At 40.5% G+C, this 26,303-nt stretch overlaps 1 protein-coding gene across 1 annotated transcript in view; it reads left to right on the forward strand.

Moving 5' to 3' along the window:
• The first annotated feature begins 593 nt into the window (after nt 1–593).
• The window catches only part of LOC149227547 (Outer membrane OMP85 family protein), a 39,507-nt gene continuing 13,797 nt past the window's right edge, over nt 594–26,303 (forward strand). Inside the window, exon 1 of the mRNA XM_089377814.1 lies at nt 594–1,347. Coding sequence (XP_089233940.1) covers nt 904–1,347 — 444 coding nt within the window. The 5' untranslated portion in view covers nt 594–903. The remainder of the gene's footprint in view (nt 1,348–26,303) is intronic.

Here is a 26,303-nt window from a genome sequence, read left to right on the forward strand (position 1 = left end):
AATTAGTGACCATCCTTCATAATCGTGAATTTTGTGTTTGAAGATAATCACATAAACTCATTGAAATCTAATAATCAACTTTGTTTTGCCTGACGAACTTTGCAGTTAATTACGTCACTACTTTAATAACATCTTTATGTTTGAAGCTAATCACATTACTGCTTTAATAACATCCCTATCAACATAATATACTTATTTCTAGTATCACACCATATAAACCTATGTAGTTCAATACTGAGTACTCTTACTCTTCTTGCCTCTTAACTTCGTATTGCACAACCTTATCCGTATTATTAATTTTTCCAACAAAACTTGACATCCATCACTGTACCTCGCCTATAAGGAAGTCACATGGTCAAATATTCTCGAGACCCTTAGGATTAGGCCTTGCTAATTTGGCCAACAAGTAGATCCCTTCGAATCGATCCATTTTATACTCTATGTAAAAAGCAAATGCTCCCTTAAAAATCATTTTAATCAAATAAATAATATAATTAGAACTTCATAGCAAGCATTATCCATCATAGTGGTCTTCATGTACAAATGAATAAGGGTTCCAACCTACCCGTGCATAATTCCATGCAATTTCGAGCAACGTTCTTTAAGATTGTGCATGGTGCTAAGGGTTGCTGATTCCATGAACAGTGGGGAATAACCATGGATACATGCATAAATTTTTTAATTGGATGGGAAATGAGAAGACTGAGTAAATAAAAAAAAGCCTTTTTCGATAAATGTGTTTCTGCTATGCAATTTTTCTAGCAGTGAGTCGATGTTGCTCAATCGATTCACAGCAGCGTTTGATCGCTGGGAGATTGAATTGGACTTCGAGAAGAAGCAGAAGACTGAAAGCTAAAATCTAGGGCTTGTCTGCTTTTCATTTGTAATAGTCGTTCCTCCAAAATGCCTGGGAATCCTCCATTTTCCCAGCCGGATTCTGCAGAAGACCATGAAGAAGATGAGGAGGAGGAGGAAGAAATCAAAGACGAGAAAGTGCGGGAAGCAAAGGGGCAAATAAAGCAAGTGCAGAAGCTGGTCAAGCGTTTATCGGGCGAGCAAGTGCAGATACGCGTCCATGACGTGAAGATCAAAGGGAATACAAGAACGAAGGATTCGGTGATAGAAGCGGAGGTGGAAGAAGTGAAGGATGCAAAGACAATGCAGGAACTAGTGCAGGCCGCTGCCAAGGCCAATGCGCGTCTCCAGAGCTTGGGGATATTCGAGTCAGCCACCATTACTTTGGACGCTGGCCCTCCGGAGCTCCCAGACACTGCCAATGTCATCGTGGAGGTCCAAGAATCTGACAAACCCTTTTCTGGTGACATCGGCATTTTCTCAAAACCTGAGGTATAATAGTATGCTTATTTTCGTACTTAAAGTAAGTTCCAACATTTGTTCACTGATTTTGCACAGCCGATTCACTTTTGACTAAAGCATTCGCTTAATCTTAGACCATGTAATATTCTTTCGGGAATTTAACTAGAATTTCATGTCATATGCAGCGTATGTTAATTAGGGTTCATAATGCCTGATAACAGAGGCAAAACTATTTTTAGACATTACTAAAGTAAAAACAAAATATCTTTATTTAGTGTAGATAACGAGGCAGTGTAAGATACTGTCACAGACTGTAACTTTTTGTTCTCTAGTTTTCTTCTCAATACCAGTTCAGAGATAATTTCCCAGGGTGTGGGACAACATCACCCCTTTCACAATTAACTTTTAGGGCCATCGATCTGCTTCTTTTGCTGGCAGGAGGCGGAGACCATCTCATACCTTATCCTTAATTGCAGATATAAACTCATTTTGCAGATAATTTTTCATCCACTTTCCCATTCTGAAATTTCTCACATTTGAGTTTCTTCGATGTTCCTTGCCTTTACTTAAGGGATTCAAACAGCAAGCCAGGCTTGGGAAATTATCTGAACATCCTGCTTGAAACGTGTCTGACTAGAAATAAGCTCATATATCAAGGCAAGCAGTGTGATCCTCAGAATGTGGCAATCAAGGCCATCCGACTCAACTGTTTGCTGAGACATACACACCTCGATAAAGATGAAAAAAGGTGGCCCAATGGATGGTCTATTTCTATCTCTGAAGAAACATTGTTTTATCAAAATCTAATATTGAAGGCCACCTGAGTGGACACAGAATGGGTCTGCACTTTGCTTTGATGGAGCGTCTAAAGTGAATTTGGGAGCAACAGATGCCAGTGTAGTGATTTACAGACGAGGATATATAAGATAAGATAATTATATTAATGTCCAATGAATGACCACAAAAGTAGGTCAATGGATCTCAAAAGTACATCTAGATTAAAGAATGACCACAAAAGTAGGTCAATGGATCTCAAAAGTACACCTAGAGTAAATTTAAGAGAGAGGGAGCACAGAAGCATATCCTAATGCTATATTGTCAAAGAGTAGATGTTAAGGTGTGCTGAAATGATAAACAAAGGTTGAATGCGGGGAGAGAGAAGAATGCTCCTTAGCCTAGTCATCAGTCACTGGAAAGAGGCTGATGCACTATCTGTTGATGTTGCTTGGAGAATATCTTGGGCCAAGGGTTCTTGTGTAAGCCTGGGAGGAGCCATGAATTGAATAGGTCCATTTCTTTTAACATCCATTGCCAAAGGGAAAAACCTTAAATGGAAATTGGCTGTTCAAACAGACCTAGAGAATAGTGCTTTGTGTGAAACTAGCCCAACTTTAAGACCTCCAAGAGATGATTGTTTGCAAGTCTGTTAATGTTTCCCCTGGGGTCTACAACCAAAACTCCTTAGAAGTCCAATGGAGGTTGGTTGTCCTATTGGGGTGGGAGGCTCAAGAGGAGACCCAAGCTCTCATTGATATTAAATTTGAAATGGTGTGGGCCTCTACTTGTTGTTTGTTGCCTTGAGCAAATTGAACGACAAGGAACAAAAAGTTGTTCCTCTTGATTGTTAAATTTCCATGAAACTCTGCAACTACTTAGATGAATATCTGAAAATTGAAAACTAGTTTACTTTCACCAAGATACAGAGTCTCTTGACAATTCATAAGCAATGGAATAAAAACACAGAGATAAAAACACATGCACAAATTGACACAGTTATTTTCTCAGGAAAACCAATAGGGAAAACTTGTTTGCTTGATGGGGCTATTTTATTAATTGTTCTTTGTTAATTTTAGGTATGTTCTATGCGAAGAGCAAATTTACTTCAATTTTCCATATTAGCTCAATATCAATTCCAGATTAGCAATCACATTTAGCATGATGGTAAAATGCAGATAGAACATAAACATAAATCACAGAAAACAAGCCAAGACAAGAGGACACAAGATGTGGCGCTAGCAGGGACAAACCCCAATGTGGGGAAACCCTTGATGAATTCTTCTTATGTATTCTTCAATAGTTCAACAAAGAGAGAGATAGTACATATACATTAGAAGTCAACACTTTGACTTGACAAGATAAGAGCAAAGATCTTCACCATGAAGATAACATAATGAAGTAGCTGATCTGATCATAGGTGAAGACATACTGCTTCAATTGAACCTCCAAGGTGACTCCATCACCATGCTGCATCCATCACTGTGCTACACCTTATCATCATGTTGCACTTGACACTGTGCTGCACCCAATCACTGAGTTGCTCTCATCACTATGCTGCTCCCATCACTGAGCAGTACCACATCATCATGTTGTACTCATCATCAACTAGCTGCTGCAATGCATCGAGTTGCTGCTATATCTACATGCCCATCATCACCATGTTGTACCATTGTGCTGCACTGTACTGCATCCATGCTGCCCACAACAGTCACTGCATTTATCATGCTGCATCCATCCAAGTATGCTGCATCTAAACATACTGTCAATACAACCATGCTGATGTTGACAATACAACCATGTTGCATCTTATTACATCATGTGCTGCACCATACTGTCCATTGTGCTGCACTGTACTTCCATTGTGTTCAGTCCTCTATGCTGCTGGCTATGGCCTGCGGCCTAGCCCAACAGCAAGTAAGGTTGAGTTATCTTTACCCTTGAACAACAATGTCTTCCTCTTATTGCTGCACAGTCATGAGGGTTGAGACAGGCCTCTCCATGGACTGTGTTATGCCCCTTCTTTCTCTGCTGTTATGACACCACTAGGACAGTGTTTAGGCAACGTCTAGTTACACTCTTTGACAGCTAGAGATCCCCTAGGACTGCGGCCAATTCTTCTCATTATCTGCGGCTAGGTAAAGACTATGGTCCTCCCAATAGGACTGCAGCTAGGGCTTGCACTCACAACAGTTAGGGCACATGAAAAACCCTCCTCAAACTGCGGCCTAGAACAATGTATGAGGGATCTCTTTTAGGGCCTAGATAAGGCAACGTGTAGATATTTTATGGACAGCGTTTAGGTCTTCACCATGACTGTGTTTAGGTCTTCACCATGACTGTGTTTAGGACAGTTCACCATGACTGCGTTTAGGACAACTTCACCATGACTGCGTTTTAGGACAGCTCCATTAATTGCGTTTATTAGGGCAGCGTTAGAAGCCAGGTCATCTTCTTTTAGGGCTACGTAGATCATTCTTTCCTATGGCAGCTTTCAGATCTAGGGCATCTCTTCATTAGGGCAACGTTGTCTCCTAGTATTTCTCCTCCCACCAAAACCCAAAGACAAGTGGAGAGGAAGAGATCACAAGCAGATTGCGTTCAAATGACTAGCAAGCCACCTTTTTTTATACTAAAACGTTGAGCACAAATGGGGACAATTTGGTTGCTGGCCTACCTTGACGAATTGTCCCATAACACAAATAAATTCATATCTCCATGAATACTTATCGGAATCGGATGATCTTTAGATCAATCCTACATCTCTCGACGAGAGGAATCCAAGAAAAATACGAGCTGCCATGAATAAGTATACCCACATGGAGTTTGGCCCTAGTTGCCAATTTTAACATTCTTGAACACTTGGATCTATTACAAAGCAATCTGTCTCTTTGAGAAAACGTTCTGCTTCTCTCTCAAATCTTAGCTGATACAGTTGATCTTGGCTGTCCTTGATCCTTCCTGATCTTGACCCTTCTAGCACATAGTTGTTCCTCTACTGCCTCCTTGACTTGCTCTGCAAAACCTGCTCTCTTCTACTTAATATTTGTGCACTAGAGGCTTCTTAATCCTTGTGCACTAGATCCTTATTTCCTAGCACACTTGAGCCCCTATTCTCTAGCACAGATCAACTCCTATTTTATAGGTAAAATCCCAATTTCCTAGTGCACTTGGCAACCCTATTTCTTAGGAACCAACTCCTCTTCTCTGCGCACAACCAACTCTTAAATCCTAATGCACTTGTTCCTCCTATTTCTTAGGAAACAATTCTTGTGCTCGCCACAATCGAGGCTCTCTCACAAACTCATGAGCTTTGTCTTGTCACACGAACCTTTGTGCACAAAACAATTAATATTCCTTGTGCCTTTGTCCTTCCTTTATAGGCCCAATTTGAACATGCAAGGAGATCCAGTTCAAATTTATAACTCGAGTTCTGATTGTCAAGTTAACTGAGAGTCCAACTGATTCTCTCTCCAATCAACCTTGAAGTTCTTAATTCGTCCTTCAATCAAGACTAAAGACTAACTCGCTGTAACTGAAGTTCTAACTGCCACCTCTTTCTGTAGTCAAACTGATGAGAACTCCTCTTTAACTAAAGCTCCAACTCTACGCATGCTAACTTGATAATTATTCCAGTAAACTCGAAATAACTCATCCTAATTGAATTCTAACTCATGATGACTTTTTGAGGTCTTCACTGGCTAAGGTACAAGCCAAATGACCTTGTTCGCTACATCTTCAACATTGATAGGCTTTGGTTGGATTGGCCCATGCATGGTCTTGTCCTATGTTTGAAAATCTCCCTCATAAAAAGAGCTAGGGCTCTCTAGTATGGATCAAGATTAGTTGGGAGCGGGAAGCGACATTTTCAAAAGCTCCCCGGTCAGGAGCGAATCAGGAGCGACTTTTTTATAATATATATTTTTATATATTTTGATGAATATATGTCAACAAGATCATGTAGAATGATGAATTAGATATAAAAAGCATAAAAACATGGATTAAACCATATAACGTCAATCATCTAGAAGTTATAATTTTCATCAACCACGCCCACAAGTTACAAGTTCTCATTTATATAACATGTAATGGTGCACATAACCAAAACAACATCGAGTGCAATCCATCTCTAAACTGAAAATACATCAACAAATAGGCTCTAGATGGCCTATAACATCCAAAAAAATCATGCTATAACAAATAGCTACATATCATCAAAATCATTGCCTATCTTGGGATCTTTGTCATTAATATCACCCTCTAAGCAATTAACATAAAATAGAAAAAATGTAGCATTTCAAGTCAAGATTTTGTTTGAGCGATGGGCACATTTTTAGTAGGGTCATGATAGAGGAGTTCGACAACCAATGTCACTAACATCAAGGTACATAGAGGGCTTGGTGCTCTTGATTAAATACGAGTCCCATATCCTAGTACATGACAAGATCTAATGGAAAAATTGCAATCCCCCCAATCCTGAAAAACTGATAAGTTTGCTGGATTTTGAGTGAGATCTAAAATTCTACTTTTTTCCATATGAAATCTAACAAGTTCGAAACCACTGTCAAACATCCCGAGTCATTTCATGGTAATGTTAAAAATTTAAGTAAAAGGATGAAAATGAAAGATAAAGAAGAATGCCACTCTTGTTTCTTTGAAAAAAAATTGTGTTTGGAACATCTTTGTGACAATTTTTTTGTGAAAAAACAAGGGAGCGATTTTCTTTTTTTGCGGGGGTGCGTTCCCGATTCGCTCTCGCTTGGAGCGCGCTTCGAGTGGGGGGGGGCTGCTCCCCTGCAACCCTGGTATGGATAATAGAAAAATGTGGAGAGGGAGTCTTTCAAGTCCTAACAAAAGTACTAAAACCTTCCAATAACTTTATAGTAGATGGGACATTTGAAAATAAGGTGCTCCTTCTAGTTTTATCGGAATCGGTGGAACCAATTTTTTTTTAAATTTAATTAAATTTGGTGGGGTGGCCCACCTCTAAAACAACCGTAGGTCCCCCTAAAGCTCTTTAAAGGCACCTCCCTTCGTTTTCACTCGCAACTTGGAGCTTTTGAAATTCTTGAGTTGAGTTCTTGAGGGGGTTTGGAGAGATTTTGTAGGGCTGTTTTGAGGGAGTTCATGGGCAGATTTGGAGAGCTTTTGTGCTAAGTTTCTAAAGGAGATTTGAAGCTGCTTCAAGGGTTTTTCCCAAGGATCTTGGGCTATGTTTGAGTTGTTTTTGGAGGTGATTGAAGGGGCCATTTTCAGATTCTTGGGGACTGCTAGAGAACTGTTCTTCATTGTTTTGAGCTTCTCTTCTTCTCAACATTTGCAAAGCTTCTTAGAGTATGTCAAGGGATTCATTCTTCTTCTATTTTTCTCTATTTTTTTCCTAGAAATATAAATATTAAGGTTTTGTATGCAAATATTTATTTGTTGCTATAAAAGTTACCATGGCCCCTAAAAACAAGAATGATCCAACATGGGTTCATTACCATTTAGATGAACAAGGGGTAAAAATATGCAATTGTTGTGGGAGGCACGTTAAAGGTGGAGGGATCATAGGATTAAAGAATACCTAGCACATTGGCGAGGTCAAGTAAAACCTTGTAAACAAGTTTCAGATGAGTTTAAAGCAGAGATGCTAGGTTTCATTCAAGCCTTCCAAGCAAAGAAGGGCAAAAAGGTTGTGGGAGGCACGTTAAAGGTCGAGGGATTCATAGGATTAAAGAATACCTAGCACATTGGTGAGGTCAAGTAAAACCTTGTAAACAGGTTTCAGATGAGTTTAAAGCAGAGATGCTAGGTTTCATTGAAGCCTTCCAAGCAAAGAAGGGCAAAAAGGAGAATTAAAAAAGACATAGCCAAAAGTAAAAAGGATGATGCTTGTTTTAGTGACCTGGATTTTGAAGGATGTATGCTTAGTTTTGAAGAATCCTCTTGTTTTTTCATTAGAATTGGAGATGAACTTGCTTCTAGCTATAGTTCATCTAGTTTGAAGAGGGCACATAAAGTAATTGGCTCTTTCTTTGTGTCCCGCACCACTCCTGGTGCTTAACCCACTGTTGATGCTAAATGGAAGAAGATAGAGAAGGAAGTTGCATGGGAATGCATTGCTAGATGATGGTATGATGTAGACATGCCTTCCAATGCCACTAATTCTACATATTATCAATCTATGATTGATTTTATAGCTTCATGTGGTCTGGACTTGAAAGGCCCTAGTTTTCATGATATTAGGGTGCCACTCCTACAAAATGAGTTCCAAAGAATAGATGAGTACCTCATATAGTTCAAACAATCATGGACCGAAACAGGGTGCACAAATATGTGTGATGGATGGATTAATGGCAGATCTTGCATCATTTCAAATTTCTTAATTGCTTGCCCAAAAGGTATCGTGTTTTTCAAATCTGTGGATGCAACTAATTAGGTGAAGGATGCTAAAATTGGCAACTAGGGCCAAACTCCATGTGGGTCACCTTATTTATGACAACTGATATTTTTCTTGGATTCCTCTCTCCGAGAGATGTAGGATTGATCTAAAGATCATGCGATTTCGACATGTAAAAATAAAGATATGAATTTATTTGTTTTATTGACAAATTGTTAAGGTCGGCCAGCAAGCAAAACAAGCACTTTAACCTCCAGCTCATCCTCAACGTTGAATATAAATAGAGGAGACCTCAAATCATTTTAGGTGCACATCATCTCATGATCTCTCTCTCCACTTGTTTGGGTATGTCTTCTCAAAAGGAGGAATTGGTGGGGAGAAGGGTCTCAAGCCCTAGCTGCAGCAAAGGAGAAGCCCTATCCACAACAAGAAGGAGCCCTAAGACAACGTGAAAGGAGCCTAGAAGGACAACGTGGAAATCTCTGTGTGTTGTAGATGACAACGTGATGAATAAGGTAGTTCTAGGGCATGGATTAAGGACTGTTTGCAAGGCAGGGAAGTCACAACCACATGGAGCAACAATTCGTTGAAGACAGGTCAGCGTAGGGTTGGATATGCTTGCAGTTGGGTGTGGGCAAGTGCAATAAGCTAGGTCGAGTTCATGAGGAAGACAACGCTGCTGTTTGGGATTGTTTGGGTAACATTTATGAAGGTCGAAAGCTACAACAAGCTGTTGTGCTAGGCTGCAAGCCGTAACACACAACTGGAGGTTGTGTTAAGGGTTGTCATGGGTGGACAACACCTTTAGGAGGTAGCGTGGTATGAGAGGAGGGTCTCCAAGGTGAACCACAACCCTACAAGGGCTTGTTTGCTGATTGTGTGGTGGAACTAGGGCTGCAGGACATGGCCTAACCAGGAGTGCAGCAAACAACAATATTGCAGCAGTATTTTATGGAGGGCTGCTGGATTGATGAACTCCTCAAGGGTATGCCACAACTCTCTTAGGGACTGTTTGGAAATTGTCAAGGGAGTTTAGGGCTGTTGTAAGTGCCCTAACTAGAACAATAATCATTAGTGGAATGAAATCAGAATTATGAGCAGTGTTTGGGCTGATTGAGCTAACTGTTGGAGGCCGAAGTTCACTAGGTTTGATCGAGCTACTTAGAGGAGCGATTCTGCCCTGTTTGACCAGCGTTGACTTTTCTGGTCAAGGCTTTTACTGCTGCTGTCGTAAATTATCAGATTTGTAAATTTTGTACTATCTCTTTCTGCTGAACTATTGAATAATGTAAGAAGAATTGATCAAGGGTTTTCCCACATTGTGGTTTGTCCTTGGCTGGTGCCACAACTTGTGTCCTCTTGTCTTGGCTTGTCTTCTATTGTTTATGTTTATGTTCTTTCTGCATTTTACTATCATGCTGATGTGATTGCTGAACTGGATATTGATATTGGGCTAGTTAAGAAATTGAAGTAAATTTCTCTTAAGCATAGAACATACCAAATTTAACAAGTATGCACAATTATTATTTCATCTTTTGGATTAAGTGGTTGTGGTGGTAGGAGTAGATAATGTTGTATAGGTGATCATAGCTAATGCCTAACTATGTTGTAGTTGGAAGGATGTGGGAGGAAAAACACCCCACCATTTGGCAGATTCCATGTGCAACCCATTGTTTGTACCTCATGCTTGATGATATTGACAAAATTAAGTGGGTGAAGAAGTGTGTGGAAGAAGCAAAATCCATAACTAGGTACATCTACAACCACTCATGGATTTTGAATCTGTTGACGGTGCTGAATCCGCCAACATTCAGGGGATCTCCCCAGTATGAAGTCCCAACTAGACCTCACACCGTTTGGTGTAGGAGTTCCATCCGGTATGATGGCTTGGTTGCCATTATCTTAAATGTATGCCTCAGCTCTTGCTTGTTAGCGCATGAGAGTGGTTTACCTAGTCTTCGAACAACGAGGTTCGCGTGCTTGGTGAGTGCTTAGTGTCGCTTGTGTCAAGGTTTTTTCACTGCAGAGGGAGAGGGTGAAGGTGATTCTCAAGTCGAAAGGGAATAGTCCCAACTCTGTTAGAGACACACAACACAACATGACATCCGTAGCTTCTAGCGGAGTAGTCCACACATATGCAGCAGTCACAAACACAAAGTGAACAGATAACACGTACAACACCCAACAGAATAGTCCACACGAGTGCGACGGTTGTTATAACAAGATTACGAGAATGAATCTGTCGAGTGTTTGGCAGAATAATCCACATGGGCGAGACATCGTTAACAACTGATACAACACATTTCCAACAACATATGTACTAAAACAACTGAATTAGTTCAACTGTCTTAATACAGGTTAAAGCAACATGCATTACAAGTGTCCAAAGAATAGTCTTACAAACGAATACAATACATGCATGAAAACGTGTTGGCCTGTCAATAGGCTTCTGAATTAAGCGAAGGTTCCAAGACACATCCGTACACCATTACATCACTAACCACTACTCACTCCTCAAAGAAAAGATTACAGATTCTCTAGGCTATGTGGGAGGAGCCAAGGTGAAAAGTCCTTTGCATGTACAAATGAGGGGTATATATAGGCAAGGGTCAAATTGACCCTTGTGATTGTTCAACTTCCCTCATGACTGTTTGAATTACATGACTCTTCAACTTTACATGTGGGTCTCTTGGACTTCTACGTTACATTACATTGATTACAACAGTATGGCCCACAATAGTGATGTGGCTGAGATGACTTGACATGACAGTGCTGGTATGTTCTTGCTGATGGTGGTGTCCAGGTCGAGTTGCAATGCTGCTAAGTGATGAGTGTGCTCTTGGTGTATCATAGCTTCACCTCCGCATGGCAAGGTGTCCGGAGTCTTCGATGGTATTGGTGTTCCCTTGATGTGGCACGTGCATGTATCCCCTTGGTTGGTACTTGGCATGCTTCATGTGTTCATCCATTCGTGAACAAGCCTCCTAGCATGCGCTCCTTGTTCATCCCGTTCGTCGTCGCGCCATGTCTGGTCGATGTACCTGTATTTGCAATCACTCATGATAGATGACATCAAATCCAGAAATCTCCTAGTCTAACATGATGCATCATCTTTCGTTCTCGGTGCAGGTGACCGGGAGAGAGGACAAGGCTCTGAAACTGCGCAGAGCACATTTTAGGCTCGGATGCATGCTCCGGGGCACTGTCAAGGAAAATTGCGCAAAGGTCACTGGGAGGCTGGGATGAGCAGTTCGAAACAACAGTGACCATCTGCGGGATCTGGCTCGGCTGGAGGGCAGAATTGCACAAATTTTCCAGGGAGGTAGTGCAGGCAATAGGGAGGACACTGGCAGTGAAAACTGCATAGATTCTCCGGGGAGGCTGGCAGCGGGTTGCGAGAGCTTGCTGGCCAAAACCGCGCAGAATTGGGAGGCTGGCCTACAGGGCATTTTTGCGCAATTTCTGGGCTGAGCGGGGTGATGGGCAGCTGGAGAACAACCCAAGAAAATTGCGCAGTTTTCAGGAGGAGCAGTGGGCCGGCTAATAGGGGGATTGGCTGACAGAACTGTGCAAATTTCAGGGAGAGTGCAGTGACAGGCACCAGGTGCCTGTCCTTCATGTCTGCGCAATTTCTTCAGTCAGTGGAGGCGGGCATGTTGGCAACTTCTTGCAATTTTTTGGAGGAGTGAAGCTTGGGGTCACTGCCCGGTCAAACTCTTCGGTTGACCAACGGGAAGCTTGATAGATTGGCTTGCGGGCAACACAGATTGAGATGGCTTCTTGGGCAACTTCTGCGCTGTTCTGGGTGACAATCAGTTGGGTTAGTTCTAGGGTTGCGCAGTGTGGACTGCCTAGGAGGCAGCCTCAAGCTCTGCGCAATTCTGGGCAACAGTACTTGATCAATGAGGGCTGAGACTGCGCAGTGCAGCTCAGCGGAGGTTTGGTTGTTGGAGGGTGGTTCGGTCGAAAGAGTTCCAACGAAATGACTGTGTGTGAATGAGTGACTTCATGCATGCATGACCTTGTGAACACACTCAACATGACTCGACGATAAGACTCCTCGAACCAACAAGATCGTTGAATGACTGCGACAACACTTGCGCGACATTGCATACAACTTCATCTGTGAGTGTGACAGATGCTTACATAACGAATACAACTGGTACACACGAAGATGAACCGTGAACATAACTAGAACATGACTGCAAGCATGGCATTCTGACCAACATACTAAAAGATGTTTGATGAACGATCAAGCGAGGAGGGTGCAAAGACTCGACACAAGCTCATGGGATGAGCTCGAGTGCTTGCAAACATTAAGGAAAAACCCAAGGAAGGCTCCAAAATTGGATGTAGGCCATAATTTTGGAGGGTGTTGCAGCCGCTACAACAGAACCTTATGAGAAAGCACATTGAGGGTAAAGAGCTTGTTTAATCAACCATTACACAATTTGTAACAAACTTTCTTTTGTTGCAGTTTGTTGTTAAGTAGAAAGCCAACTCGAGGAAGATGTTTCCTTGTGATGATGGAACACATCTTAGTGGAAAATAAAGGCTGAAGGGAAACAGATGGTCAACCAAGTGTTTGGTAAATTTTTTGAATGAAAGCAAAAGAGATAGTGCTATTTAGTTAGCCTCTTTTGAGAGTGTTGTAGATGGTTGATGGTGATAAAACCCCCATGGGTTTTGTTTATGAGGCTATGGATTAGGCTAAAGAGCAAATACATTTAGTAGATGGGGATAAAAGACAAAAGTACATTTTTCTATGGAGAATCATTGGTGAAAGATGGAACAAACAACTCCTTAGACTTGTACATGTAGTTGGATATTATTTAAATCCGAGGCATTTTATTTCAATTTTCAAAGTTTACAAGTTTTGTTATTCATTAGAAAAACTTTTCCAAACTTTCATAATCAATTGATGAATATTTTGTTTTTGAGCTTGGAAGGTACCTTCACACTAAAGATTTTGAGGCAGATAGGGATGTAAAAGAGGGATTGTATAGATGCATTGAGCGTATGGTCTTAGATCCTAGGATTCAAGATGAGATACATAACATGAATTTCAATGAGAGTAGTGGTCTCTTTGGCTTGTCTATGGCTATAAGAAGTAGATTAAGGTATCCACTGGGTAAGAAATGTCATAGTTCTCAAATCATATTACTCATTGCAATACCTTGAATTCAAGTTTGCAAAGTCATTTGCTAATACTTCTTTGCCTTCAACCCTTTTTGCAGCCTATTGGTGGCAACAATTGGTAGCTAGTTCCCTGGTTTGCAAAACTCTGCAAATTGAATATTCAGCCAGGCATGTAATGCTTCGAGGTGTGAGTGGAATTAGAGTGTTTTTGAGTGTACACACACCAAAAAGAGGAGCCATTTGGAGCAAAAATGCTTGAACGACATGGTTTATATTCAATACAACCTTAGGCTGAGGTGTAACCAATCACTGAACAAAACCCCTTAATCAAGCAACATAGTTTTGGATGACTTTGATCCATCGCTAGAATGGGTTGTGGAGCATGAGGCACTGACATCTGACATTGAAGACCTTTCTTGGATGGACTTGGATGCATCTCCATAGGGAGAGATATCACAACTTTCAAGGCCAAGGGAATCAAGTTGGAATTCCACTATAGAATTAGAGGCTACTCATTTTGGGGATGGGGAGGATGATGACTTTGATGATTCTATAGCTTTTAGCACTAGTAGCTAGAGTATTATAGTACTATGCTTATTTTTGGACTGCAGAGGCCATTTAGAGTCTGTTTCTTGATGTATTTTGGTTTAGGGATGTATTGCACTATAGTGTCATAGTTTTAAAAACCGGATTTGGGCATCAAATCGATCACCTATCTAATTGTGATTCGAATCGGAACGAGATCAAACCAAATTCAATAAATCGTAATTGAAAAAAATACATAAAATATTTATTTTTTAATAAAAAAACTTATTTTTAAGATTCCAAACCATGATTCAAAACCATTAGAGACAAAGTATGAAAATTCTTCTCATCTGTATACCAAGGGTGCATATATCAACATGGTACTAAGTGCAATACATATCAATGATATCATCAACAAAATATATAACCACTGAGGCTCTAAATGGTCTCTAGAGTCCAAAAACAATGCTAAAACTCAAGCTAGTAGGCCACTAGCCTACTACAAATCATTGATCAACATGATCACTCATCAAACTCATCACCACTACTAGACATGGGATCATTAGCAGGAGCTACATAAACATCATTTGGCTTAGAGTCTGAGGACTCCTCACACTCCTCTCCAACCTCAATAGTAGTACTAGGCCTAGCAGAACTAGAAGCATGAGTTGCCAGAGCTGCACGACTACTGCTCCCCTCACCAATACCATGTGCCATGCTTGGTCTTGGTGGTTTGCTTCCTCGAGTTACTGATTCAACTATCGGATTTGCATTAGGATCAACACCCCCCAACTACATGGAATCAATATCAAAATTAACATAAAACTCAGTTGGATGAGTCTCCTCCACTCATTTTGAAGTTGGATCAATATCATCCAACACAATGGGATCAATATCAGGTCTTTTAAAATTTGTTCAACAATTGGTTGCGCCTTAGTCGAAGGTTGTATTGCACGAAGACAAGATCATTCAATCATTTTTGTTCCAAACGATTTCTCTTGTTCATGTGAATCTGTTAAAAAACAGGCCAATTGCGCTCACACCCATAAGCATTGCAAGTTTGGCTGAGAACTCTAACTGCAAACTTTTGCAGTTGAGAGCATTGACTTCCAAACAACTCCCACTAATGTGCTACAAAGACAAAAACTAGAGTTAGTTCATCGTTCAACAATTTAGATGGTAAGTTTGAACAATTTACAAAATACAAATTACAAATTCAATTTTAAACAATTGAAATTTACAAAACAAATAAAAATAAATTAGAATTGCTTCCCTGGTTGATCCACATCTCTTGCAATATTTGCCAAATGTGCTTGTGGCCCTAGAGAAAGCAATGAGTTGATGTATTTCCAACTGCTGCGACTCATCAGGTACCATGTGCTCCAAGCACTCATACAACCCATCTTTGACCTCCCCAGAATGATCTTCTCCTAACTTAGCTTTATAATGATACTTTGGGTTCAGGAAATACCTAGCTGCATGTATAGGACGATGGAGTTGATTGTTCCATCTGTTATCAATGATCTCCCAAATAGGCCCATATTTACCTACTCTTTCCTTGTAGGTTGCCTGTATTTGCTCCTATGCCTGATCCATAGCCTCATAGATGTAGTTCATGGCCAATTTTTCCCCATCCACCAATCCTAACACCTTAACAATGTACTCACCAATTTTCACAACCTCTGTTGCTTTTAAAAAAAAGTTTTGTCAAAAATTTCTTTTTGGTGTCTTTTCGATCTGCTTTGCAAGCCCATCGAGATGAATTCCAATCATCACTAGAAAATATTTTCTGTAAGTTTTGTTGTTGGGAAGTGAGAGATTGTAATGTGAGGAAGTGAGAGATTGTAATGTGAGGAAGTGAGTTGCAAATCTCGTGATGGCGGGCCTAACAAGCTCCTTGCCCCCAATGTTTTTCCTCATTAGGCTCAGTACACATGAGTGTTTGTAGATGTATTTTGTGATACTTTTGGCATGCTCTACAATGTTCTTCACCCACTCCACTTTTCCTATGTCCTCAAGCATGAGGTCTATGCAATGTGCAACACATGCGGTCCAAAATATGGTCTTATATTTGGCATCTAGCATCTTTCCAGCAAGAACATAGTTTGAGGCATTATTAATGATGACCCGCACAACATTTTGTTCCCCCACTATTGTAACAATCTCATCCAAAAGCCCAAATAATAGGTTGGCATCTTTTACCCTATCAGATCCATCAACCGATCTCAAAAACATGGTTCATTAAGGGCAAGAGACAAGGAAATTTATGATAGTGCAGTTTTTTCCATTAGTCCATCCATTTGACATTATGGACCAACTTGTTTGGTCAATGAATTTTTAAATTCATTCAAATATTCTCCAATGGATGCAATCTCTCTTTGCAAAAGAGTTCCCCTCAAGTCATGCATAGTAGGGCCTTTGAAGCCCTTTCCTGTAGCAATAGCAACATCCCACATAGCTTGGTAATAAGGTGAGCGAGCAACATTAAAGGGGATATCTGCATCATACCACCATTTGGCAATGTATTGAAAAGCAACATCCCACATAGCTTGGTAATAAGGTGAGCGAGCAATATTAAAGGGGATATCCACATCATACTACCATTTGGCAATGTATTCAAAAGCAACATCTCTGCATTGCTTTCTTCATCAACATCCAAGGTGGGTTGACTTAGACTTGGTTGGGAGGTAGTGGCACTAGCAGTAGCAGGGGCAGTGGTGGAAGAAGGTGTGAAATAACTCTTAATGTTAATCCTTTTTTTACCTTTGGCTTGGCCTTGAGGTTGAGAGTGAGACCTAAGAGGGGGAGGAACATAACGAAAGGGGTCATGGAGGATGGTGGAAGGGATATAGGAGGAGTCTTCAAGGTCAAAATCATCATATCCACTTGCTTCTCTCCTAGTCATAGCTATTGCAAGTTCCTTCTTCCTTGCAATTTCATCTTGTATAGCCTTTTCCCTAGCCTTTGCCTCCTGATACTTTTCAAACTTTTCAAGTTATTCTTTCTTAATAGGCCCTATCACTTTATCTGGTGCATCATAGGGGGTTACTTGGCTTCTAATTCCGGCCAAGTGTTGTTTCAACCTATAAATACCCCCTCCTCTTGTTGAAAACTGGGCAGCTATGGGACGACTTTTCCCATAGAAACCTAAAGATCCAAAGAAAAGCATATCTTGCCCCAAAGAGGATTTATATTTGTCAAAAGAGAAAATTTAAACTAGATAAAGAAATATTATTATTAATGGCACAAATTTATTTGAGTGGATAATTAAAAAGGCATATGTCAATTATATTTAAATGTTAATTGAATTTGAATTTTTATGTTTCCCTCCAAGATTTCAAGGTCGACCTCATACCTCATGTTGCCTCTCATATGAAAAGCCACGTCCCAAATCAAATATAAATAGTCATTGTGTGTGGCTCATTTTGGAGACAAGGAACTTGCTACGCTTCGAGGTTTGTAATCACATTATAGTGGCTCTATGCATCTTTACGGTGGCTTGCTATTAAATTGATTCGCATTTACATTGGCTCGTGTCCTACACCATGGCTTGTTGTCACAATGATTCACATTCTACACCGTAGCCCGCAACTCTATGGTAGGGTTCGCACATTATAGTGGCATTGTTTATATACAATGGTTGTGCCATCATCACTATTTCTCTTTGGTTTGTTGTGGCATCATCGTTGTGCTCTAAGTGGCATCGTGGCTCAAATATACATAGAGGTATCATATATAAAGTGACTCGGTTTTGATGGCTTGCATATGCATACGTAGTGGCTCACTCATATATACAATGACTATATTTCACTGTGGTCTGCATACCTTACATAATCTCTCTATATTTACTGTGACTCACATCTATACTCTCAATGGCTCGTATTATTCACAGTAGCATCGCTTGACTACATAGTAGCATTGCTTGACTATACAGTGGGTCTCACAATACAATTACAATTAGTCTCACATTATAATCTTAGTAAGGATCACATTATAACCTCAAGTAAGGATCACATTATAATGGTACACAATATTACTTGTGGTGATATGCACGCTTATTATGGCTCGCACCTTGTAGCTCTTGTATGATGTATGGACAATGAACTATATACGATGATACAAGATTCATATAACAATAATAACATGACTAAGTGATGATATCATATGACAGTAACCCCTTTACATGACAATGAACTTAGATATGACAATGATGTATATGACATGACTATAATTTATATGACGATGGCTTGAAGGCATGGCAGTGGTTCTTGATATAGAGAACAATAACCCTAACGATGACAATAACCCTTGTTGATGACTGACAGTGGCAGTATCAGTGATCTTGTTCCTTAATATCAGTGACATTGCTCCCTCATATCAATGACATTGCTATTAAGACAGTGACCTTGCTCTTATGATACATGACAATAATTGTTAATTTTTTATAACAATGGTATGTTCTATGCTTAAGAGCTATTTTACTTCAATTTTCTTATTAGCCCAATATCAATATCTAGTTTAGCAATCACATCAACATGATAGTAAAATGCAGATAGAACATAATCAATAACAGTAGGAGATAGGCCAAGATAAGAGAACACAAGATATGGCACCAGACAGGGACAAACCCCAATGTGGGGAAACCCTTGGTCAATTCTTCTTATTATTCTTCAAAAGTTCAGTAGAGAGAGAGAGAGTACAATATGCAATATTCACTTGCCCAATCAAAGTGAAATATGACCAGTCAAACAGCAGTAACAGAAAGCCCTAACCAGAAAGTCAACGCTGGTCAAATAGGGCAGATTTTGACCTCTAAAACAACTCGGTCAACTCAACCTCCAACAGCTAGTCAAATAAGCCCAAAAACAGTGCGAAAAAGTCCAGTCAAATTTGGTCAACGAAACTCAGTGCTACAGAAAACCCTTTTGCAGTCATTGCTGGTCAAACAGTGGTCAAACAACCTTGATTTTTGTGCCCAAAAATGTGGCGTACCCAAACAAAGATCCCCCACACAAAATCACAGTCAAAACAGGTCAATGCTGGTCAATGCAAGTCAAAACAACCTCTTGCAATTTCGATCAATGCTGGTCAACGGTTGGAACAAAAAAGTACAGTGATTCTTCGCATGTGTGGAGAGCTGCCTCTGAAATTCATACCCAATCAATGAAGGAGAGAGAAGAATGAGTGTGAGATGAGATGCCAAAATGAGGAGGAGGCTCCTTGTATTTATATGCAACGTTGTGGGCTTGAGGGTGCAAATTAGGTGGCTGGCCGACCTTGACAATTTGTCCATAATCAAAATAAATCCATAATTCCATTTGTACATGTCAGAATGGGATGATCTTTAGATCAATCCTACACCTCTCGGAGAAAGGAATCCAATAAAAATATTAGTTGCCTCATATGAGCTATCCAAGGTGATGTTTGGTCCTAGTTGCCAAATTTAACACTCCCTCTCAACTAGGGAGAACTTAACCTACCAAACTGTTTGACAGTCTATACCATCCCTGTCTTTGCTAAACCAAGAAGAAAGAAGAAATGATCGATAATGTATCATACCATTCTCCACTGACCCGAAGTCAGTCTCCAATAATAGAGAGTGTGTCATACCACTCTTAACTGACCCGAAGTTAGTTTCCATTGATCCCAGATCAATATCAACATCCTAGCATAGGGAGTACGATATTACACGATGTGTCCATCGATAGTACTATGGTCCCTATCCTCATTTCCCTACTCATTAGCCAGATGAGAGGTACTTCCCATGAGTCTCGAACTGCATGGGTAGGATGTGCCCACAGGAGAAGGTGAACCACTCATCTGGCTCATATGCCATAGGAGTAGGTGAACCACTCATCCTATGCATATGTCACCACGGGGTATCATAGGGGAAGGTTAACCTCTCATCCTATACATCGTGCACCATTAGTGGAAGGTGAAACACTCACCCTATGGCCACTCATCACTCCAAGAAGTACCCCAAGCCCCCCAGAGCTTCCAGAGCTCAACATCCATCTCATACGAGACCCTCATAAAAGGGTCTCTCCACGACTCCAAGTCGTTCACGAAAGGTTAAGAATTTGACCTTCCCCAGGGGCTTTGTAAGAATATCGGTGACCTGATCATTAGTCCCAATGTGTTGGAGCCTTATTGCTCCCCGTTGTATCATATCCCGGATAAAGTGGTACTTGATATCAATATGCTTGGAGCGGTCATGAAACACAAGATTCTCAGAAAGACAAATCCCACTCTGGTTGTCGCAGAAGATCACTGTGGTATCCAACACATGTCCAAATAGCGCACTAAAGAACTTCCTCAACCAATCATCTTCACAGGAGGCCAAACTAGTAGCAATGTATTTAGCCTCAACGGTGCTCAAAGCAACCGAATTCTGCTTCCTGCTCATCCAGGATATCGAAGCAAAACCTAGAGAAAAGCAACATCCAGATGTGCTTTCATGATCCACCACATTGCCAGCCCAGTTTGCATCAGAGTAACCATGGAGCCTCACATTCCATAAAGTGGAGCCTTACATTCCCGACAGTGTATCTTAGTCCATAACTGATTGTGCCTTGAAGATATCTCAAGATATTCTTGGCAGCAATCCAATGTATGTGATGAGGTTCAACCATAATTGGACTCAATGTATTCATTGCAAAACATATGTCCAGACGGGAGTTCACCAAGAACATCAGGGCCCCCATGAGTTGATGATACTCAAAGGGATTTCCCAAATCGGGCCCAACAACACTTCTGCATAACTTCTTGAAGTTAAGTTCGATCAGAGTAGTCATGGACTTGCAGTCCACCATCCCAAATATTTCAAGTATCTTCACAATATATTTTCCTTGAGAAAGAAAAATCACCCCTGGCTTTTGCCAGACCTCCAACCCTAGGAAGTAATGCATCAATCCTAGGTCCTTCATCTCAAATTCAGAAGCCAACTCCCTCTTACATTGATGAATAAGAGGGTCTGCACTTGTCAGAAAGAGATCATCCATATAGAGTACCAAGATGTCTATCATTCTCAACCTTAAAGTAAAGGTTCAGATCAATTTCACTTCTTGTAAATCCCAACTTCATTAGATAGCTATTAATCCTCTCATACCAAGCCCAGAGTGCTTGCTTCAACCCGTAGAGGGCTTTCTTCAACCTGCATACATATGTTTGACGATCTTGAACTTCAAACCCCTCAGGTTGTTCTATATAGACTTCCTCCTTAAGTGAACCATGCAAGAAGGCAACCTTGACATCCATTTGGTGTAGATTCCATCCTTACGAGGTAGCAAGGGCTATAATGGAACTGATGGTGGTGTAGCGGGCAATCGGTGCAAATATCTCATCATAATCTACACCTTCCTTTTGAGAGAAGCCTCGAGGAACGAATTTGGACTTGAACTTTTCAGCAGTTCCATCAGCGCCATGCTTGATCTTGTAGAGCCATTTCGAGGTGATAACGGATTTGTCCTTGGGTCTAGGGACCACATCCCAGACATCATTCTTCATAATCGACTCATACTCTTCGTTCATTGCATCCTTTCAAACTTGGTGCTTTGCAGCTTCTTCGAATGTGCATGGCTCAGATTGAACAATGGTGCTCATTGCAGTTAAGTACCTTTGGTACCTATTTGGCTTCTTGCTTTCACAAAGAGTCCCCCTAGGTGCAACATGTCTCTCGGCATCTTCGAGAGTCTCCCTAAGCCATGAGGGTCTCCTTTTTGAGGAGGAGGGCTCATGAGGGGGTGGATCAATGGGATCCATTGGTCCTTCAGCATCGGTCATCGACTCATCTTGCAGTTCTCCCTGCTTTCCTGAATTTGCGTCTTTGTCTTTCCTTGGAAGAGGAAGGTTACTAATCTTCCCAAGGGCGGCATCCTCATCGAAGGTGACATCTTGACTCATCTCCACTTCTCTTTGGCTAGGCACATAGATTCCTTAGAAGTTTCACTATAGCCCACAAATGTTCCTTTCTTCCCAGAAGCATCCAATTTGCTTCTCTTTTCTTTCGACGCATGAAAATATACGGGACTACCAAAAATTCTAAAGTGAGAAACATTAGGTTTCTTACCGGTGAAAACTTCTTCGGGAGTTTTGGAGTCCAACGCTTGATGAGGGCATCTATTTTGAACATACACGACGGTGTTTGCAGCTTCGGCCCATAAGAACTTCAGAAGGCTTTGATCATGAAGCATGGCACGAGTGGCTTCTACGATAGAACGGTTCTTCCTTTCAGCAACACCATTTTGCTCAGGAGTATATGTGGTAGTAGTCTCCCTCTTAATGCCAGCTTCTCTACAATAATTTTTGAACTCATTTGATTCATATTCGGTTCCATTATTGGTCCTCAATATTTTGATCTTCTTCCTGGTTTGATTTTCGACCAAAGCTTTGAAAGAACGGAACCATGAGAATACTTCGTCCTTCTTCTTTAAGAAATATATCCAAGTTTTGCGAGAGAAATCATCCATAAAGATAGTATAATATAAATATCCTCCCAATGAGTTCACATGAATCATACCAGATAGATCATAATGAACCAATTGCAATATGTCGGTAGTCTTGCTATCACTTGAGGGGAATGGTCCCCTTGTATGCTTTCCTTTGGCACACCCCTTGCCCTAAATTCGGGCATACCTGTCACCATCTTCCCCACATTGGGTAGAGCCTTATAATGTAGATGAGCAAACCTCCGGTGCCATAATTCAGATTGAAGTGATGTGTCGCAAGACATAGCTCCCAATGGACTTCCTCCAACTTGATAAAGGCTATCAACCATGAATCCAAGTGTAAATGCATCTTTGAAATTTTTATTCCACACACGTACCTTTCCATTGATGAATGCCACCTTGAATCCTTTGTCCACCATCGTTGAGATAGATACCCAGTGAAGTGCCTTGAGGCACCACTATCAATCAACCAATTTCCCCAAGTGTACGGAGGAGATGCAGTTGAGAGGGCAGATATAAGATAAAATTCTTTCTGCTTGTTATCAACAACATTAGATTCGTCATACCTGGTGTTTCTTGATCTCTTGGGAGGGCGACGATTTTCTTGATGAGCAGCGGGAGCATTCCTTTTCCCCTGGTTGTTGAAACTGCCATTCCGTTGATTGTTGTTGCCCTTGAAATTGTTGTTGTTGTGGTTGTCATCATCATGAAGTGTATCCCTTCTATTAGGACACTCCCTAGCATAGTGACCAAACTTGTTGCAAATGGAGCATCTTCCCTACCTTCCATTTTTGAAACCCGACCTTCCTTGATATTGCTTTTCTGAACTTGCATTGTTCTTCTTTTTAGAATGAGCGGAGAATGAAGTAGGATCATTCCTATTTGAAGATATGTAATTCCATCATCCTTGTTTCTTCTTGAGAACATCTAGTCAGCAATTCTTCAAAACTTTGAATCTTGTCGTTGTTAAGAATAATAGTGTTCAACATGTGCAATTCATGAGGGAGTCCTCCAAGGGCAATGAGAGTAAGCTCCCTATCAACAATAACTTCTCCAATTGAAAGAAGATCATTTTTGGTCTTCCCTTCTTTATATCTTCAACTTGTTCTTGAGGAAAAGAGTTTGGTTTGCATTGCTAGATTTGAACTTGCCAACCAACCTGTCATATATCTCCTTTGATGTGTTCAAATCAGAGATGTAAGCAACTATATGCTTATGAATAGAATCCCTGATGATCTTCTTGGCTTTGACTTTGCCCTTCTTGTACTTTGTCTTAGCAGCAACCGGTGCATTTGAAGGAGGTTCCGAAATCTTTCCCTGCACATAATCCATAACATCTTGCTTTTCTAATGTCAAATCAAGAGACATCTTCCATGCATGATAACAGAGTTATCATGAAGCTTGTCATCAAACTTGAAGTAGGATGTGGAGGCCATTGAATCTTGTCCTTGATTAGTGATTTCTCCTCTTAGTGATTGCTCTTCTCACTCTTGCTTGGGCTTTGTCTTCACCTCAGCTCTGATACCATGTTAATTTTTGATAACAATGGTATGTTCTATGCTTAATGGTAATTTTACTTCAATTTTCTTATTAGCTCAATATCAATATCTAGTTTAGCAATCACATCAACATGATAGTAAAATGTAGATAGAACATAATCAATAACAGTAGAAGACAAGCCAAGACAAAAGGACACAAGATATGGCACTAGCCAGGGACAAACTCCAATGTGGGGAAACCTTTGATCAATTCTTCTTATTATTCTTCAAAAGTTTAGTAGAGAGAGAGAGAGTATAATATGCAATATTCACTTGCTCAATCAAAGTGAAATCCGACCAGTCAAACAATAGTAACAAAAAGCCCTAACCAGAAAGTCAACACTAGTCAAACATGATAGATTTTGATCTCCAAAACAACTTGGTCAACTCGGCATCCAATAGCTAGTCAAATCAGCCCAAAAATAGTCCAAAAAAGTCCAGTCAAATATGGTCAACGAAAGTCAATGCTGCAACAAACCCTTCTGTAGTCAACACTGGTCAAATAGTGGTAAAACAACCTTGATCTATGTGCCCAAAAATGCGGCCTACCCAAACAGAGATCCCCCACAGAAAACTGCAGTAAAAATATTTCAACGTTGGTCAACGCAAGTCAAAACAGCCTCCTCCAATTTCGGTCGACATTGGGCAACGGATGGAACAAAAAAGTACAATACTTCTTCGCACGTTTGGAGAGTTGCCTTTGAAATTCGTACCCAATCAATGAAGGAGAGAGAAGAATGAGTGTGAGATGAGATGCCAAAATGAGGAGGAGGCTCCTTGTATTTATATGCAATGTTGTGGGCTTGAGGGTGCAAATTAGATGGCTGGCCAACCTTGACAATTTGTCCATAATCAAAATAAATTCATAATTCCATTTGTACATGTCAGAATGGGATAATGTTTAGATCAATCCTACACCTCTCGGAGAGAGGAATCCAATAAAAATATCAGCTGCCTCATATGAGCTTTCCAAGGTGAAGTTTGGCCCTAGTTGCCAAATTTAACAATAATGATGACACTTGACAATGATGATGTTTCTTCTAATATTGATGACACTTATTACAATGACATAGATGATGCTACTTGAGATAGTGATATGATAACAACTCTCTTGGACTTGTTTGATTACCAGATAGTTCAGTTCACAAATGTAGTTGTGAACTGAGTTGAGTTGGCCCTAGGAGGCCTGATGTGATTGATGTATATCATTCTTATTGTATTATGTATCTGAACTGAACAATTGATGAATATCTAATAGAAGAAGAATATGGTTGGGTTTTCCCCCTTGTGGGGTTTTGCCTTGGTCTTTGACCTAAATCCTGGTGTCTCTAATGTGTATACTTTTCTTATGTTGTTCCTTATTGTTTCGCTGCATTGTTGATGCTATTATTATCTCTATGTAACTACTAATGATGAAATGATGTTATAGGGTGAATGAAAGATGTAAAATGTTGAAAAGTATAAAAATGCAATTATCTACAGTAGAGAACAATCTAGCCCTAAAAATTAATACCTTCCAGTGGGTGCTTGCAATATTTGCACAACATTTTGCCATCAACGACATCATAGTGAATCCATGCAACGTCTTTGGCTTTTGGGGCCATAATGGATGCTGAAATTTCAGATTTTGAAGGAAAGAGATTTACAAATAAAATAGAAAAACGCAAAACATATGATCAACTACCATCCTTCTTCGTTGATGTTTTTTAACTTGAAAGTTGAACTTCAAACAGAAAAAAATATAAAAATAGAGACAACAATGAAATATAGAATTTTTTTAAAGGAAAAATCATACCTGGAAGTTTGGAAACGAAAACTAGTTGATGAAGCCTCCTCCCAAAGATGCCAACTCCACTAGAAAGCTCCTCCAAGATGACAAAGAACCTCTAAACTTGCTGCTGTTGCGGCTCTGTCCAAGCTCTCAAACTCTCACAAACACTAGAATCAATTGTGTGAGGCAAATGAGAGCTTGGACTTGCTTTTATAAGTTTAGGGGGGCAAATTTGGAGGGAAAGCCGCCCATGGTTTGTTCAAAACCACCCAAAAATACCACTTGTGGGCCCCATAAATTCGTCCAATAATAGTGCACCAACCGAACTAGACAGTTTGTGTCGGAATCGGCTGGTAAGGACCGGTTAGGTGTGAAATCGGACGTTTTGGCACCTAACCGTTCCTGACTGG

Source organism: Pinus tabuliformis, chromosome J, assembly GCF_031772625.1.
Source record: "Pinus tabuliformis cultivar Carrire ecotype Pingquan chromosome J, CPIR1, whole genome shotgun sequence".
NCBI lineage: Eukaryota > Viridiplantae > Streptophyta > Pinopsida > Pinales > Pinaceae > Pinus > Pinus tabuliformis.